The 16,344-nt window shown below is 36.7% G+C and overlaps 1 protein-coding gene across 3 annotated transcripts in view; it reads right to left on the bottom strand.

The window, feature by feature from the left end:
- WNK3 (WNK lysine deficient protein kinase 3) overlaps positions 1–16,344 on the bottom strand; it is a 141,007-nt gene that overhangs the window by 5,087 nt on the left and 119,576 nt on the right. For all 3 annotated transcript variants that reach the window (XM_032847954.1, XM_032847955.1, XM_032847956.1), the window contains 2 exons: positions 14,155–14,366; positions 3,652–3,854 (listed from right to left, as the gene is read on the bottom strand). In XM_032847954.1, the coding sequence (XP_032703845.1) occupies positions 3,652–3,854; positions 14,155–14,366 (415 nt within the window). The remainder of the gene's footprint in view (positions 1–3,651; positions 3,855–14,154; positions 14,367–16,344) is intronic.

Below are 16,344 nucleotides of genomic sequence, written 5' to 3'. Positions count from 1 at the left end.
TGAGGTGAGGATTTGAATAGAGTTCCAGCTAACTCCAAGGACCCTGCTAAATCTCTGTTCACAGTTTAATACTGTCCATTTCTTTATGGTAGCAGTACTGTTCTATTTTTATTTCCTTCTGCTAGCCCCATGAATTTTTCTCAGCACGACAGACCAGCTTACTATGTAATTCTTTGGACACAGAGGAGCATGATATAGTGTGGCACAGGGGAAGAGTCTAGTATATACAGTAGGTGCTCAACAAATGTCACTGCCCTACCCACTTCTCATTGCCTTAAAGTCTAAAATTCCTATTGCATTTTTGGAAGTTTAAACTCAAGACAATTATGTTTTTGGCAGTACTGTGAAAATATATTCCTGCCTGACTCTCCTTATCATGTCCTATTGTGATTACACACATCTATCAAGATTACTGAAATCTTAGGCAAACAGTAATAGTAAGTCAAACGGAAGTAAATAATTCTCACTTAAAGTAGAGTTTGGTATCAGTCCCAAATGCTTAGTTCTTTTAAGTTGACTAGTCAAGCTAAAAGCCTTTCAAATAAACGTTGAAAGTAAAAAGCTTTTGCTTGACTCAATAATGAATGACTGTATCTCATGTGGTGAAAAACACATTTATTTTAAGTTCAGAAATCTCTTCCTCATATCAGTGTTTCTGTTCCATTAAAGTAAAATTTAATACCTCTGATTCAAAAGGGCACATATAGTATGACTGCATTTTTATGAAGTCATTTCTATGTATACATATACAGACATAGAAAGACATCTGAAATGGTGTTTATCTATAGTTAGTGACAATTATTTCGAGGTAGTGGGATTTGAAGGTGGTATTTTAAGATTTGTACTTTTCTGCACTTATTAAATTCTACAATTAACATTATTTTACAAACAATGTGATTTTTATTTTTAAAAAAGATAATTGGAGATGATTTCTTATACTTAAACTTCTGCATATTTCAAAGGAATTTATTCAAATGACCTATAGTCTTTCCTCTACCAAAACACACTGCCTACTCATGTTCCACATCTTGTGAATGGTACACTGGAATGATAGCCAGTAATGGCAGCCAGAAACCTAGTCTTGACAGCTTCCCTCTTGATGTACATCATTCCATCACTCAATCTTGTCCCTTTTCTCTCCTTTTTAAAGTAGGCTCCATGCCCAGTGTGGAACCCAATACGGGTCTTGAACTCATGACTCTGAGATCAACACCTGAGCTGAGATCAAGAGTTGTACACTTAACTGACTGAGCTACCCAGGAACCTCCATTTTATCCCTTAAACATTTCTTGGAATCTGTTCACTTTTATCTCAGCTTCTCTTTATATAGACTACTGTGACTAACTTTCAATTCATCTATCAACTTCTACCCTCACCCCCCCCATAATCCTTTCTTCTTGCTTCAAGTCAGAGTAATATTTTCGAAAAGCAAATCTGATGTTAACCCTTGGGCTTCAATGGCTAACGACTTCTTTTTTTCCCCTCCTGCTATCGTCTTTCTTAAAATAAAGACAAAGTTCCTTATCATCACCACTTTTAAGACCCTCCCAACCTCCTCAGATTGACTGCATACCAACTCCTCTCTGCTCTCTTCACTTCAGCCAAACTAGCTTACTTTCAGTCCCCTCATGATCCCTTTACCCATACATGACTTTTGCATAAGCTGTTCTTTCTGCTTGGAATCACATGCCCTCTCTTTTTCACCTACTTAACACCTACTCATTCCTCAGATCTCTGTTCAATCAGCACCTTTTCAGTGAAATTTGACTTCCCTTCACTAGATCAAATCTCTTACCTATGATATCTTAGTTTTTCCTTTGTAGTCCATATTATAGCTACAATTTTATATTTATATAAGTTTGTTCATGTTGAACTGTCCCACCAGAGTGTAGTTCCAAGAGATAGGGCACATACTTGTGTTTGCTCATCAAACCTAGTGTCTAGGACAGGGCTTGGCACATAGTAAAGGGCCTAACATAATTGTGACAAATTTTCTAATTTTTCAATTTTTCTAAGCTCAGTAACAAGCAAGAACATTAGATTATGAGATGAGTTTTCCACACAAAGGTGTAATCAAGTGAACTCAAAATACAAAAGTAGTTACTACCTTGTGCTACTCGATAGGTGTTACCTCATTTAATCCTCACAGCAATCTTCTAAGGTAGGTGAGTATTAACTGTTTAAAGACCTTCATTACTTTTGTTCATACTCCATTTTCTACTCATTTTCCCTCCAAAATCCCCCATTATGCTGCAAAAAACCATCCTCCTACTAGTCAACAAAAGTCTCCATTCACAGAGTACTCAGAGGCTCTCTCACTGGCAACACCAATGCATTTATGCCTTGAAATTTGCCTCTAAAGACTTCCAGTGTTTACAATGGTGATATTATCTGTGTATAAATCAGTGCCAGGAATAAGATAAATACAGAGTCCCCAAGAAATATACTGCTTACTATTTTGGGAAATCTAGGCTTTTGAAATTTTTATTCAACATTAACACTAACTGTATTTTCAGCCTCTTTACCAAACTACATGCAATGACTACAAATATACACATACGTGTACACAAATATGACAGAAAAACAGACACACAAATATATCTCTTTCAATTATGAGGGTTCAGATTCTAAGCCCTGATTCACATTTTAGTAGATTTACTCATCGTGAAAAAGTGTTACTTTAAAAAACTCAGAGAAGTACAAAGTTAAATAAGGCCCAAATTCCACCATCCCACATATTGTTAATAGCTCTTCCTATTTCTGTGTGTATATACATATATCTAATGTCCATAATTTTAAACAAATACTGTATATACTATTCTCTAAGCCTACCTTCTTCCCATTCCAGATGCACTGAGGACATCTTTCTATATCTCAAATGCATGTACATCTGACTAAGGCAATGTGCAATTAACTAGGCATCTCATCCCATGAATTTAAGATGCCTTTCATAATATTCTAGCTTAAAGAGCTTTAAAATTATTTTAAAAAATGAACAACTAAGATCACTCAGTAGTTCTAAGAATACTGACATACAACATATGATAGCTTTTCCTCAAAACCAAACTCATCTTGTACCACAGGACTGAATTAACCATCACTCTAGATGCTTTCTTTTTGATACTTGATGGTTACTTTTTCAGGTATCAAAGTCTAAAACAAGGGACAGCAACCTACAGCCTGCCACCTCTTTTTGTAAGTCAAGTTTTCATGGAATAAAGCCACGTGCATTCACTTATGTTTTGTCTATGGCTGCTTTTGCCTCCAACAGAGTTGACTAGTTGCAACGACATGACTTGCAAGTATTTACTAACTGGCCCCTTTCTCAGGAAAAGGTTGCTGACCTCTGGTCTAAAAGATAATTTGCTCAAGGATATAATGAATCTAGATAAGGATAAAAGTCTCTATGTTGTCAAATCACACCATTCTCTCATAGTGACTATTGAATCAATTTTTTATGGTTTTCTTCTTTTTTTTTTTTTTAAAGTAAGGTCCATGCCCAGTGTGGAGCCTAACATGGGGCTTGAACTCACAACTGTGAGATCAGGACCTGAGCTGAAATCAAGAGTCAGACCCTTAACTGACTGAGCCACCAAGGAGCCCCTGGTTTTAGTTCTCATAAATAAAGAGGAACATGTAAAAACAACTTACCTCGTATACTTTGTTCCAGTTGTCTGACTCTAGTTTGTGTTGACTCTGTTTGAGTTGGTTTAAACTTGGCTTAATAAGAGAATTTCCTACTGTTTCCTTTGTCCAGTCATCCACCAGTTTATGTAAATCGTCTGTGAACATCCCTTTTTTACTAGCTGGAGATTGCTGGCATGATGCTACATTACTTTCCACACACAATGGATCTAGAAGAAAAAACAGTAAAACCATAAAAAAGAACTAAAAGTGACAAATACTGTTCTTTGGCCAATAATGCAGTTGACAGAACCCCACATATGGGATACAGATAGGGTAACCAGATATTTGAGTTTATCTGAGATAGTCCTGGTTTAAAAGCTATTGCCCTGGAGTAATTATTAACAGTATCCCTTTAACTCTCAAAAGTTTTCTCTTGTTGGATGGCAAATTATATGGTCACCTTGGTATAAGTCAAATAAGGTATAAGAAGTCAAATATAATATTTCTAAATATTCTCTCTAAAAACATGAGTACCAATTATAATCTTTACATTGGTTTCCTCAGATACTCAGAAGTTTTAAAAAACAATCATAGAATGTTAAAATTTAAAAGAACCTTAGAAGTCTAATCCAAACCACTTGTTTTATAATGGACAAATGAGCCACAGAAAAAGTAGAACAATATGCCTGAGTTCTTGCAATTCTTGCAATTAGTCATCAGCTGACTCAGACTTGGAATGCTCAAGTGTAGACGAGGATGCTGTCTCTTTTTAGTATACCATACTGACTTTAAACAAGTATCAGAAAACTAGAATCTCATTTAACTTTTTAACCAATATTTTTGTTTGTTAATGATAAAGAAATGGCAGAAACAAGAATGCAGATGGTATATGAACCTCGTGAATTGTAGAGCATAAGATGTCCAAATAAATGAAACAAATCAATTACAGAAGTTGTCCAAATAAATGAAGCAAATCAATTACAGAAGTCTCTGTTAGCAAAAAATTCCCTATAATCTGAACATCACACTAAGTCTTTCAATTATTCAGTACTATTATACACATTTGCTAAATCATTCTCATAGAAAAAATTCATTAAGTTCCAATTCCTCTGATTTACAAGCCAAAACTTACAGAGTGGATTTAAAATAAATTTTAGGAAATACAGTTGTGAAATATAAGCACAATAACATTTTTAGGAACTTTATTAAACAAGCATATGAACATTTCTTGTACATTTGTTATGGTACTTTTTTAATTGTGAAAAATATGGAAATTGCTGAAGATGATGCAAAAAGCCTCCATATTAACATTTTCAAAGTAATTTTCTTTATCATTTTTGAAACCTATAACACGCCTGTGATATAGGCTCAACAAGTATTCTACTTTTTGCATGAGAAGAATGGGATCCAGAAGCTGAGGTTATATGCTGGGGCTAGAACCCCAGTATCCTGACAGGTCAGTGTGCTTTCCACTGTACCATACCAACACACAGAATACACTGGGAAATGAATGGGGAACTTGCTTCAAAAGGAGGAACATGATAATATGAATGAGTGCTTATACAAAGTCTGTGATTCTCAATAAACTCTGTATTACTGAAAGCTTAGATTCAAGGGGATTAAGCATTAAATGAAAACATTAATGAAAATTGTTTAAGAAGAGTTTAATTAATTAATTGGACCATCTTCACATATACAAAAGAGTTTTATAAAAATCATGTATACTACCTTTTGGGCAACCATAAGATACCAAAATCACATACAAATTTTGATGGAATTCCCTCCTTTTCTAAGACTTAAAACCCAAAGAAAACAAGTCAGCCTATAATAAAGACATTTTTTTCCTGTTATCCCTCTGCACATTCATCTAATTCTCTGTCAACTCCAGTAATGGAACAAATAGCAGAACAAAATGGGTAAGACTCTGGAGCTGAACCTTTTTAATAGTGTCTTCTTACCCTGGAAAAATGTCAGCAGGTACAAGTAAAATGGAGACAACAGCCAGAACCATATACACATTAGTCCCAACATTTTTGTCTACCCAGCTTCTCCTAAGGAGTATTTCTGTGCTTATTCCCCTTAGTTTCTAAGAAACAAATGAGTTGCATAGAGCTAAGTTTGAATGTCATTCATTTAAGAACATTTCTGCACTAAGGGAAAGTGATGGAACAAGTGATCTCGAACCCTCAAGTGATGGTAATGATGGCTGGTGCACTAGTGGCACAACAGTCAGCAAGTGCTAAGAAATGATTAACAAACCAAACAGGTATTGAAATGAAACAGGAACTTAAAGCAAGACTCCTAAGTAGGCAACAGAAAGATATGCACACACATACCTTCCTGAAGTTACCAAGAACAATGTGCTATATGAGAAGAAAAAAATGTTATTTGAACGTTATCTGCCTAACTATACTTTATACATGGAACGGACAATTACTTATTGATTTCATTTAATAGTTATTCATATACTATAAAAGACCACTTAAAGTTCATGAACTAGAAAATACCTACATGAAAAGAAGTACTGTACAAATGTTTTTAACAGTTATAAAAAATGTCAACATTACTTATAACATTACTTAAAACTTCAAAGATGCTCTTTAATATTCATTTCTTACTAATGAAATGAATAAAACCAGAGTATGGTCCTTGTTGCTCTTTTTTGTTTTTTTCCCCAAGGTGATGCCGACATTCAGATCGTTTTAGTGACCACTCAATTGCAAATTTTGCCATCTCTTATCTCAAACTTTTACCCCTCTTCAATCCAATTTCAGAACCCAAATGTGTTCTTCCACTAGGATATCAATAAATTATTCAATTCAATACACCTAGAATGAAACCTAACATGGTCTTGGCATAACAGTTTACCTAAATGTCATATTTCTAGGATAACTTTCATATTTTCTCCAAACTACTCAGACTCCAAACATTTGGATCTCACCAAAAACATACAAATATCCAGTCATCACCACATCATGACAATTCATCCTATACAATATCTTTCACATATTTCCACTTTCACAATTCTCTTAAGCTCTTAATCATCTCATACATGGAATGCTATGATTACAGTGATCTAAATGGACTGCCTCCCTAGCTCTAGCCAATACATTCTTCACACTGCCACAAGATTAGTATCAGTTAAATGCTGTTTTCAGCATTTCACTCTTCTCTTCAAACCATCCCCTCCACTTCAGGAGTTTCTTAATACTAACAACAGTGGGTTTTTAACTTGTTTAGGTGTCAAAGTCATTGGCAGTAGTCATGGTTATCTCTGCAGAACAAATATTATCCCTAAACAAACATACTATCTCATTTATTAAGCTTAAATATATAATTACGTGTTAGATCAGATATATCTTACACCAAACTGTAGCAAAGACAAGCTATGGCAATTGCCACAAGTTTTTTTTGAAGTATGTAAGAAAAACCTTCTAATTCTAACATAAACGCTTCATTTCACCCAACTGTTATATTCTCTTTCTTGGAGATAAATCTTGCATTTTAACATTTGCATGCTTATACCATGCAATTCTATCTGTAGACAATACTCTTCCCACAGCACTTCACCAATTTTAATCCTGTTCATTTATCCTTCAAGACCAACTCAAATACTATATCCTGTATGTAGCAGTCTCAGACCATTATCACCCTCTATAAGCTTTCACTGCCTTCTCTCAACCCACTGCAGACATAATTTCTGGTACTGGGAGGCAATGTAGAGTAACAGTGAAGAACCAAGGCTTTGGGATTAAAGAGACTTGGATTCCCTCGCTTATGACCTGAGGTCCTAGGGAAGTTGTTTAACCTCACCAACTTTAGTCTTCTTACCCATAAGAGACAGACAGAGTAATGTCTACCTACCTTAGAGTTATTTTGAGGATTGTGATTACGTAATGCAATTATGTTTCAGGGTCCTGAAGACCACTCACAGATTGAATGATTCAATCAAAGTTGTAAGGACTCAACATATAGCTGTATTCACAGTTAAGTTTATTATAGCAAAAAGATGCATGAAAGGATCAGCAAGGGAAAAAGAAACAGGAATCTAGAGAAATTTATGCACAGAATTCCTTATACTCTCTTCCTATTATGAGGGGCACACTTGAGCATACTTCTTTCTCTCAGCCATGAAAAACGCAGTACACCAAAGACATGAAAACTGAACTAAGAAAACTGCCGAAGACTAAGATTGACCACTGGGAGACCCACATGTGGGAAAGACCCAAGGAGTACCACAGAGGCAGTGCAACTGAACTGGAACAATGGACCAAAGAAGACAGGCTAGAAACCACAAGGTAAAAATAACTGGGTCAGTCGTGCCTGGATGGCTCAGTTGGTTTGGCAGCCAACAATTGGTTTTGACTCAGGTCATGATCTCATGGGTTGTGGGATTGAGCCCACAAAGGGCTCCACACGCAGTAGGGAGTCTGAGATTCTCTTCCTCTGCTCCTCTCTCCACTCACGTGCACATGTGCACACGCACACTCTCTTTCAACTAAATGGATACATCTTAAAAAAAAAAAACTGGGTCAATTACTTCCTACTTAAAAAAAATTAACATTATAGATAGGATTATTTTTTTAAGATTTTATTTATTTATTTGAGGAAGAGCGAGAGAGAGCGAGAGAGAGAGAGAGAGAGAGTGCAAGCACACGCATCAATGGGAGGGGCGGGGGGAGAGGGAGAGGGAGAAGCCGGCTAGTTTATTCTCTAGTAAAAGGAATTAGGATTCCTTTTGGAAATGGTGGCTCCTAAGACTCGGCCAGGAAATATACAAAACTAGCTTAGAGCATCTTCTGGTGCTAGTAAGTAAAGAAGAGTTCAAAAACAAAACCATACAAAATAGCTGACTGGTACTCCTCAAAAATTTCAGGATCATCAAAAACAAGGAAGTTCTGAGAAACTGTTAGAGCCTAGAAAAGCTTAAGGAGACATGAACACTAAATAATGTGGTATCCTAGAAGGGATCCTGGGACAGAAAATAAAAGATAAGTAAATACTAAGGAAATCAGAGTAAAATATGGACTTTGGTTAATAATAATGTATCAAGATTGGGTTATTAGTTGTGACAAATGTACCATACTAATGTAGGATGTTAATAATTGGGAAAACTGGGTGTGAGGTATTCTCAGTACTGTCTTATGGAAATTGGAAACACTCTGTACTATCTTAACTACTCTTCTGTAAATCTAAAACTGCCCCCCCCAAAATAAAGCTTAATTTTTAAAAATCTTAGTAGATGCAGCCAAAATGGTATTTTGGTACTTCTAGGAAAATTTATAGCATTAAAAGCTTGTACTATAAAATGAAAGGTCTCACACATCAATAATCTTAGCTTCCAGGATACCTGAGTGGCTCAGTTAGTTAAGCGACAGACTAGTGATTTCAGCTCAGGTCATGATCTCAGAATGGTGGGACTGAGCTCCCGAGTAGGGCTCCAGGCTCAGTGGGGAATCTGCTTGAAGATTCTCTCTCAGTCCTCTCTTCCTCTGCCCCTCCCCCCCACTGCTGGCACACGCTTATGCTTGTGTGTACTTCCTCTCTAAAATAAATAAATAAATCTTTTAAAAATAATCTTAGTTTCCATTTAAAGAAATTAGAAAAAGGGCAAAATAAAAATAAGGCATGTGTAAGAGGAAGAAAATAATAAAGAGCAGAAATCAATGAAAGTTAAAACAGGAAAACAGTAGAGAAAACCAATAAAAGCAAACACTGGATATCTTTGAAAAGATCGATAACACTGATAAACCTCTATCAAGACTGACAAGGAAAAAAAGAGAAGACACAAATTACAAATACCAGAAAGAGGTCATGTCACTACAGGTTTCTAAGACATTAAAAAGGTAATAATAAACAACTTTAAACACAGAGATTCAACAACTTAGATGAAATGCACCAAGCTTCAAAAACCATAAACTACAAAAACTTAACACGAAATGTATAAGTTGAATACTCCTATACTGCTATTAAATAATTTGAATTTGTAGTGAAAAACTTCCTAAAACAGAAATCTCTGAGCCCAAGTGGTTTCACTGAACAATTCTTCCAGATAGTCAAAGAAGAAATAATGTTAATTCAATGCAAGGTCCTTGTGATAATAGAAGAGGGAAGAGAAAGACTTTAAAAAATGCAGAGTAAGGGCCTAGGTGAATATGCTCTTTAAAACAATAAAAATATGGGCAAAACAATTCAAACCAACCATTTTAGAACTTTGACAATTATCCAAAGGCACAGAATGAAATAAAAATCGCTTATCCAAGACAAACTACTGAGGTCTGTGACATTTTAACTTTTGGCAAGTCCCATCCCTGCTTCTTCTTCAACTCAGTATTGTGATGGCCAAAAGCCTGCAGCACTGCAGACAAGAGATTAGACCTCTTTTTGAGTTCCCTTAAAAGTACCATCCTGGGGTGCCTGGGTGGCTCAGGGGGTTAAAGCCTCTGCCCTCAGCTCAGGTCATGATCCCAGGCTCCTGGGATCAAGCCCCGCATTGGGCTCTCGGCTTAGCAGGGAGCCTGCTTCCTCCTCTCTCTCTCTGCCTGCCTCTCTGCCTACTTGTGATCTCTGTCTGTCAAATAAATAAAATGAAATCTTAAAAAAAAAAAAAAGTACCATCGCAAGGGGGGCCTGGTGGCTCAGTCGGTTAAGCGTCTGCCCTGTCTGCTTTGGCTCAGGTCAGTATCCCTAGGAATGAGTTCTGCGTCAGGCCCCCTGCTCAGCAGGGCATCTGCTTCTCCCTCTCACTCTTCGTGAGCACTCTCTCTCTCTCAAATACATAAAATCTTCAAAAAAGCACCATCCCGAGTCAATATTGTGTCTAAACTTAAAACCTTAAAAAAAAAAAACCTCCATTCTTAGAGTGTGGTGGGTATTTGGTTTCACTTGGAGCTCAGGTCATCCCAGGCAGGCTGGGTATAGGGAGTGGGGGAGGGTAGGGAACTACCTCTAGGACATGACTGAAACAATAGGAAAGTGCTGCCAACAACTTGGATGCATAAAGCTGTGATTTAGTTGGGGCACACAAGAGCCTGGCCTAGAATTAAAAAGGAATTCTAGGACAATTAGATGACCAGAGGAAACTTTCAAAATCTTTGACATATTCCTGGGAATATAAATGTCTGGCATGCCAGGAAAGACCTGAGAAAGGAGAAAGTACCAATCATTCCATTCTGGCTGAAGTTCAGTTCCTGAGAAAGCAGGAAATAAATTCAAAGGTTGTCTTATAAAGTGAAGCTTGAAAGTGTGCCTTCCCTCAGAGATCCCCTTGGCAAAAACACCCAGATGAAGCTCTTAATTAAATCTTCTGAAAAATCATTGGCTCACCACTAAATATACTGGCCCTGGTGTGAACATCAGCATGCCAGACTTAAAAATAAAAACATAACATTTTTAGAGTTGCAAAGAACTCAATGGTCATACACTGCAGGGAATACAGAGTTATTCTGGAAAACCAGTAAACAAATAGCAGTAAGGAAATACCATAATAATGATAAACAAACAAAATACAACAACAGACCTTGGTGGGGAAGAAGGTGGGAGAATCTGATATCAGAGCTGTTACAATGTATTATTTATAATGTCCAATTTTTATCACAAAATAAGATACATGCAAAAAATAGAAAAGAATTCTGCCTATACAGAAAAAAGTAAACAAAAACATCCTGAAAGGGGCCTAGATTTTGGTATTAGTAGACAAAACCTGTATTCAAATTTAAGGAAACTATGCCTAAAATTTTTAAGGATTTTTTTTTTAAAAATTCTGGAGTTTAAAAGTACAGTAACTGAAATAAAAAATTCACTACCGTGGATCAACAACAGATACTGATGAAAGATAGCTGGAAGGCAGGCAGGTAGGGACAAGGGGCCCTCTGCCCTAAGAGGAAACCACCCTTAAAATGATTTTACACCACCCTGGAAGGAGCCTGCCACCTTCTCCCATGTGACAAAAACCTGATTGGATGACAGATGCAGGGAGAATTAATCAGATTAAAACAGCCCACCAACTAGCCCATAAAAAACCCTTGATTTAGAAACTCTGGTGGCAACCCTCTCAGGTCCCCTCCCTCCTCAGGAGCTCTGTACTATCACTTTGCTTTAACTCAGCACTCCTTGCTTTGCTGTCCACCACTCTGTCTGCTCTACCTCTTCATTCCTCAAAGTGGTGTGACCAAGAACCGCGTTCACCTACAGAGAGAAAGTCCTTTAACAACCTGACTGGAGGAGAGCCCAACAATAGGACCTGGCCTCTGGCCCATCTCTTTGCAGGAAAAAGATGAGCAGGGTCAGTCAATTTTCTGTCTCTGCAATCCCACAAAAGTTAAGCAGGGATTAGAAAGTGAAAGAATGCTTTGGATCATAACAAACCAAAGCCATCTGCAAGTCAAAGTTCTAGGGAAACAGAAACTACATAAAAAGAGCAAGTCACTTAAGAACAAAACAGATAGCTCCCTTGGTTAAGTGTCTGCCTTCAGCTCAGATCATAATCCCAGGGTCGAGGATCAGGTCCTGTAACGGGCTCTCTGATAGGCAGGGAGTCGGCTTCTCCCTCTACCCCTCAACACTGCTTGTTCTCTCTCTTTCTCTGTCTCTCTCTCATGCTCTCTCACACTGGCTCTTTCTCTCTCAAATAAATAACTAAATCTTTTTTTAAAGTACAGCAATTAATGGCAGAGTATTAGATTGAAAGTCCACATGCTTCTGCTGTTAAACTCCGAAAGTTGCCCTCAATCTAAGTTTACCCTTCAGTTCTATCTTTAGGAGGATCACAGAGTAGAGTTCCCATTCTTGAGATTGGTATTACTTTTCTATTGTTGCTATAACTGATTACCATAGATTAGTGGCTAACATCCATACCAATGCAACACAAATTTATTATAGTATTGTAGGTGAGAAGTCCAACATGGGTCTCACCAGACTACAATCAAGGTGTTGGCAGGGTTTCATTCCTTCTGGAGGCTCTAGAGAAGATCTGCTCCCCAGCCTTTTCCAGCTTCTACAGTCAGCCTGAATTCCTTGGTTTGTGCCCTCTTCCTCCATCTTCAAAGCCAGCAATGTTGCATCCATTTGACACTGCTCCCCACCTCACATCTTTTCTCTGACCCTCTCTTCTGCTTCCCTTTTCCACTTTAAAGGACCCTTGTGATTACATTGGGCCCACCTGGATAATCCAGGATAATCTTCCTATTTTAAAATCAGTTAATTAGCAAACTTAATTCCATCTACAACCCCCATTCCCCTTTGCCATATAACCAAACATAGTCTCAGGTTCCAAAAATTTGCACAAAGACATGTTTGGGGGCCATTATTCTGTCTACCACAAATTCTGTTGCAATCTTACGTATATCCTTATAGTTCACCATCAACCCTCACTTAAATATGCACATGTAACCAGGAAGTCTGGCCCAATTAACAACTTCTTTATTAAGAAGAGACAGATCCTCTTTTCTCAAATCAAAGAAGTACATTTTTCTAATAGTCTCATAAATAAGAAACAATTAACTCTTACAACACATAGAACATGACAGTATTTTTAAGATTATCTTTGTTAGCTACAAACTCCTCAACAAACTCTAGCTCCCAATGATTGCTAACGTTTTAAAAACTATTTGCATAATGTACTGCTAACAGTTATATACAAATATATTCAGAATTAATTAAAAATTATTTGAACACAGGGGCACCTGGGTGGCTCAGTGGGTTGAGCTGCTGCCTTCAGCTCAGGTCATGATCTCAGGGTCCTGGGATCGAGTCCCACATTGGGCTCTCTGCTCAGCGGGGAGCCTGCTTCCCTTCCTCTCTCTCTGCCTGCCTCTCTGCCTACTTGTGATCTCTCTCTGTCAAATAAATAAATAAAATCCTTAAAAAAATTATTTGAACACAGACTTAGTTATTTGGCTGCATTTTTTTATATTTGCTAAAGGAAAAAAATCTCTCTTCCATGGAACTGGCTATGAAAGTAGAAAATATCCCAGCTCTGAGTTACAGATGTTAGAGATGGGATAATGAACATTAAAGAGACAGAAGAATTAAATAATTAGCTTAATGACTGAGATGCAGCCAATTTACACTATGCTTTGAAACCTGTAGTATGTATTAATAATTGTCAGTGGCAACAATAACAATGTATTTCTGTACTTTTAAAATTTCCTAAAAATATTTTTGGAATCAGGAAATAACTATTAGAAATTAAAAACCTGAAATATCAAAAAAAAAAAAAACAACCCCAAAACCCAACCCTATTTGCAGGATTGAAGTTGGGCTTCCAGGTGTTTGTTTTCCAAATGAAAACATAGAACACACTCATCTGCTCTACAAAATCTATCATCTAGCCTCACCATAATTTCACAAAAGAATTTCTACCAAAAAAGGTAGAAAAGAATCTTAGGATAATGTGTACTTCTTTAAAGCATCTTGGTGTAATAAGAAATAAATTATAAAAAGTAAGAAATAATTATATCATCATTATATTTCTTACTTTGCTGATATTTGACCAGATTTTCAAAATCACTTTTAAGACCGATTTACCTGTAGCAGCTGTGCCACTATCCACATGTGTCAAGGACTGTGGGCGGCTACGAAGTTTGCTTTTGAAAGTTCTTGGTCTCCGTGGTGATGAAGGTGGCCCAGGAACCTCTGATGATTGGATTTTGTTATCTTTAATTGCCCGAAGGCGTTCATAGAGCTCCTGCAGCTCCTTATTCTGCTGGGTTTGAAGATTTACCACCTCCTGAATGTGTCTAAATGAAATTAATGCAGAAAGCATTTTAATAGCACTGGCACCATACAGATGACTCCAGAAACATCTACATCAATACAAGGCAAGTTTAACAAGGAATTTTGATTAACAATGTGAAAATACAGAATATTCACAATTTTAGGATGAGATATGCCTTCCTAAGCTCAACATTAAACTAATGAGACATTAAGAAAAAAGTGAACAAAGTGACAAGAACAAATTTCTAAAACTTCAATATAGGGTGCCTAATGGCTCAGTCCGTTAAGCATCTGCCTTCGGCTCAGGTCATGATCCCCAGGTCTTGGGATGGAGCTCTGCATCTGGCTCCCTGCTCAGCAGGAAGCCTGCTTCTCCCTCTGCCTCTGCCTCTCTCTCTCTGTCATGAATAAATAAATTTAAAAAAATCTTTAAAACGTCAATATAGTGAAAGACAATGAAATACAATTTAAAGTCACAGAGTATTGCTAATATTAACCTTTTCTTTATTATATGTTGCAAGTATAAATAACAAAATGTTTGCAACATATACTAAAAGGTTTATATACAGAATATACAAATAATTCCTTAAGAAATCAATATGAAAAGGACGCCTGGGTGGCTCAATCAGTTAAGCGGCTGCCTTCAGCTCAAGTCCTGTTCCCAGGGTCCTGGGATCGAGCCCGCATCGGGCTCTCTGCTCAGTGGAGAATCTGCTTCTCCCTCTCCCTTTGCCCGCCACCCCCAGTCATGCTTGTTCACTCTGTCTCTCTCAAATAAATACATAAAATCTGTTTAAAAAATCACTAAGAAAAAAAGAAACAACCTTATAGGAAAAAGAGGAAAGAATATGAGAAGGTGACTCCAAAAAAGGGAGATACAACAGGCAATAAATATGAGATATGAACAACCTCACTATTAATTAGGAGAATACAATTATTTCTTAAGAAATAGTTTTAATTCATCTGATTGGAATAAAACTAAAAGGATCAATAATATCAAGTTCAATGTTGTTAAGAAGTGAGAAAACAGGCACTTTCATATATATATATATATTTTTTTTTTTCTTTTTTAAAGTAATCTCTATGCCCAACGTGGGGCTGGAACTCATGATCCCACGATCAAGAATCACATGCTCTACTGGCTGAGCCAGCCAGGCATCCCACTTTCACATATATTTGTTTGGTGAATAAAATATAGCCACCTGAACAACAATTTTAGTGGTATCTATCAATTTAAAGTATACATAACTTTTAACCCAGAAATTCTACTTTTAGGTATCTATCCAACAAAAATACTCACATAAGTATGTGAATATATAAGGCTGTTTACTTCAACATTGTTTACATAAGCAAAATATGAAATAAAGTTGAAATGTCCATTAATGAGGTATTAAATAAACTTTAAGTGGCTATTCTAATATATGGAATAAAGATTATCTATACAAACATGTACATATATAAGCAACAATTAAGTAAAAAAATTGTAGAATAACATGTATATTATGACCTCACTTTCATAAAAGGCAAAAAGTATATATTTATAAATGCACAGAAAAATGATAGGCAAGATATATACCAAACAGTTCACAGTGGTTGCCTCTGAGAAATAAGATTAGGGCATGAGAAGTAAGAGATTATTTTGTGTGCTTTTTTACTGTTGTGATACTATGATTTATATTAAAAAAAAATATATATATATTTGGTCTTTATCCCTGTTCCTGGAATATAGCTCCTAAAACCCTAGTAATTTCTTAAGCTATAAAGAGCAATAGGAGAATCTTTTATTTTTTTTTTAAGATTTTTACTTATTTATTTGAGAGAGAGAGCATGAGCAGGGAGAGCAGCAGAGGGAGAGGGAGAATCAGACTTCCCGCTGAGCAAGGAGCCCAATGCAGGGCCTGATCCCAGGACTCTGGGATCATGACTTGAGCCAAAGGCAGATGGTTAATCGACTGAGCCACTCAGGTACCCAGAGAATCTTTTCTTTTAATATTTGGTCTA

Source organism: Lontra canadensis, unplaced genomic scaffold (assembly GCF_010015895.1).
Source record: "Lontra canadensis isolate GAN:19392208 unplaced genomic scaffold, GSC_riverotter_1.0 scaffold197, whole genome shotgun sequence".
In the NCBI taxonomy this organism is placed as follows: domain Eukaryota; kingdom Metazoa; phylum Chordata; class Mammalia; order Carnivora; family Mustelidae; genus Lontra; species Lontra canadensis.
The sequence above is the reverse complement of the archived record's forward strand: the minus strand, read 5'-3'. Positions and strand labels throughout refer to the sequence as shown.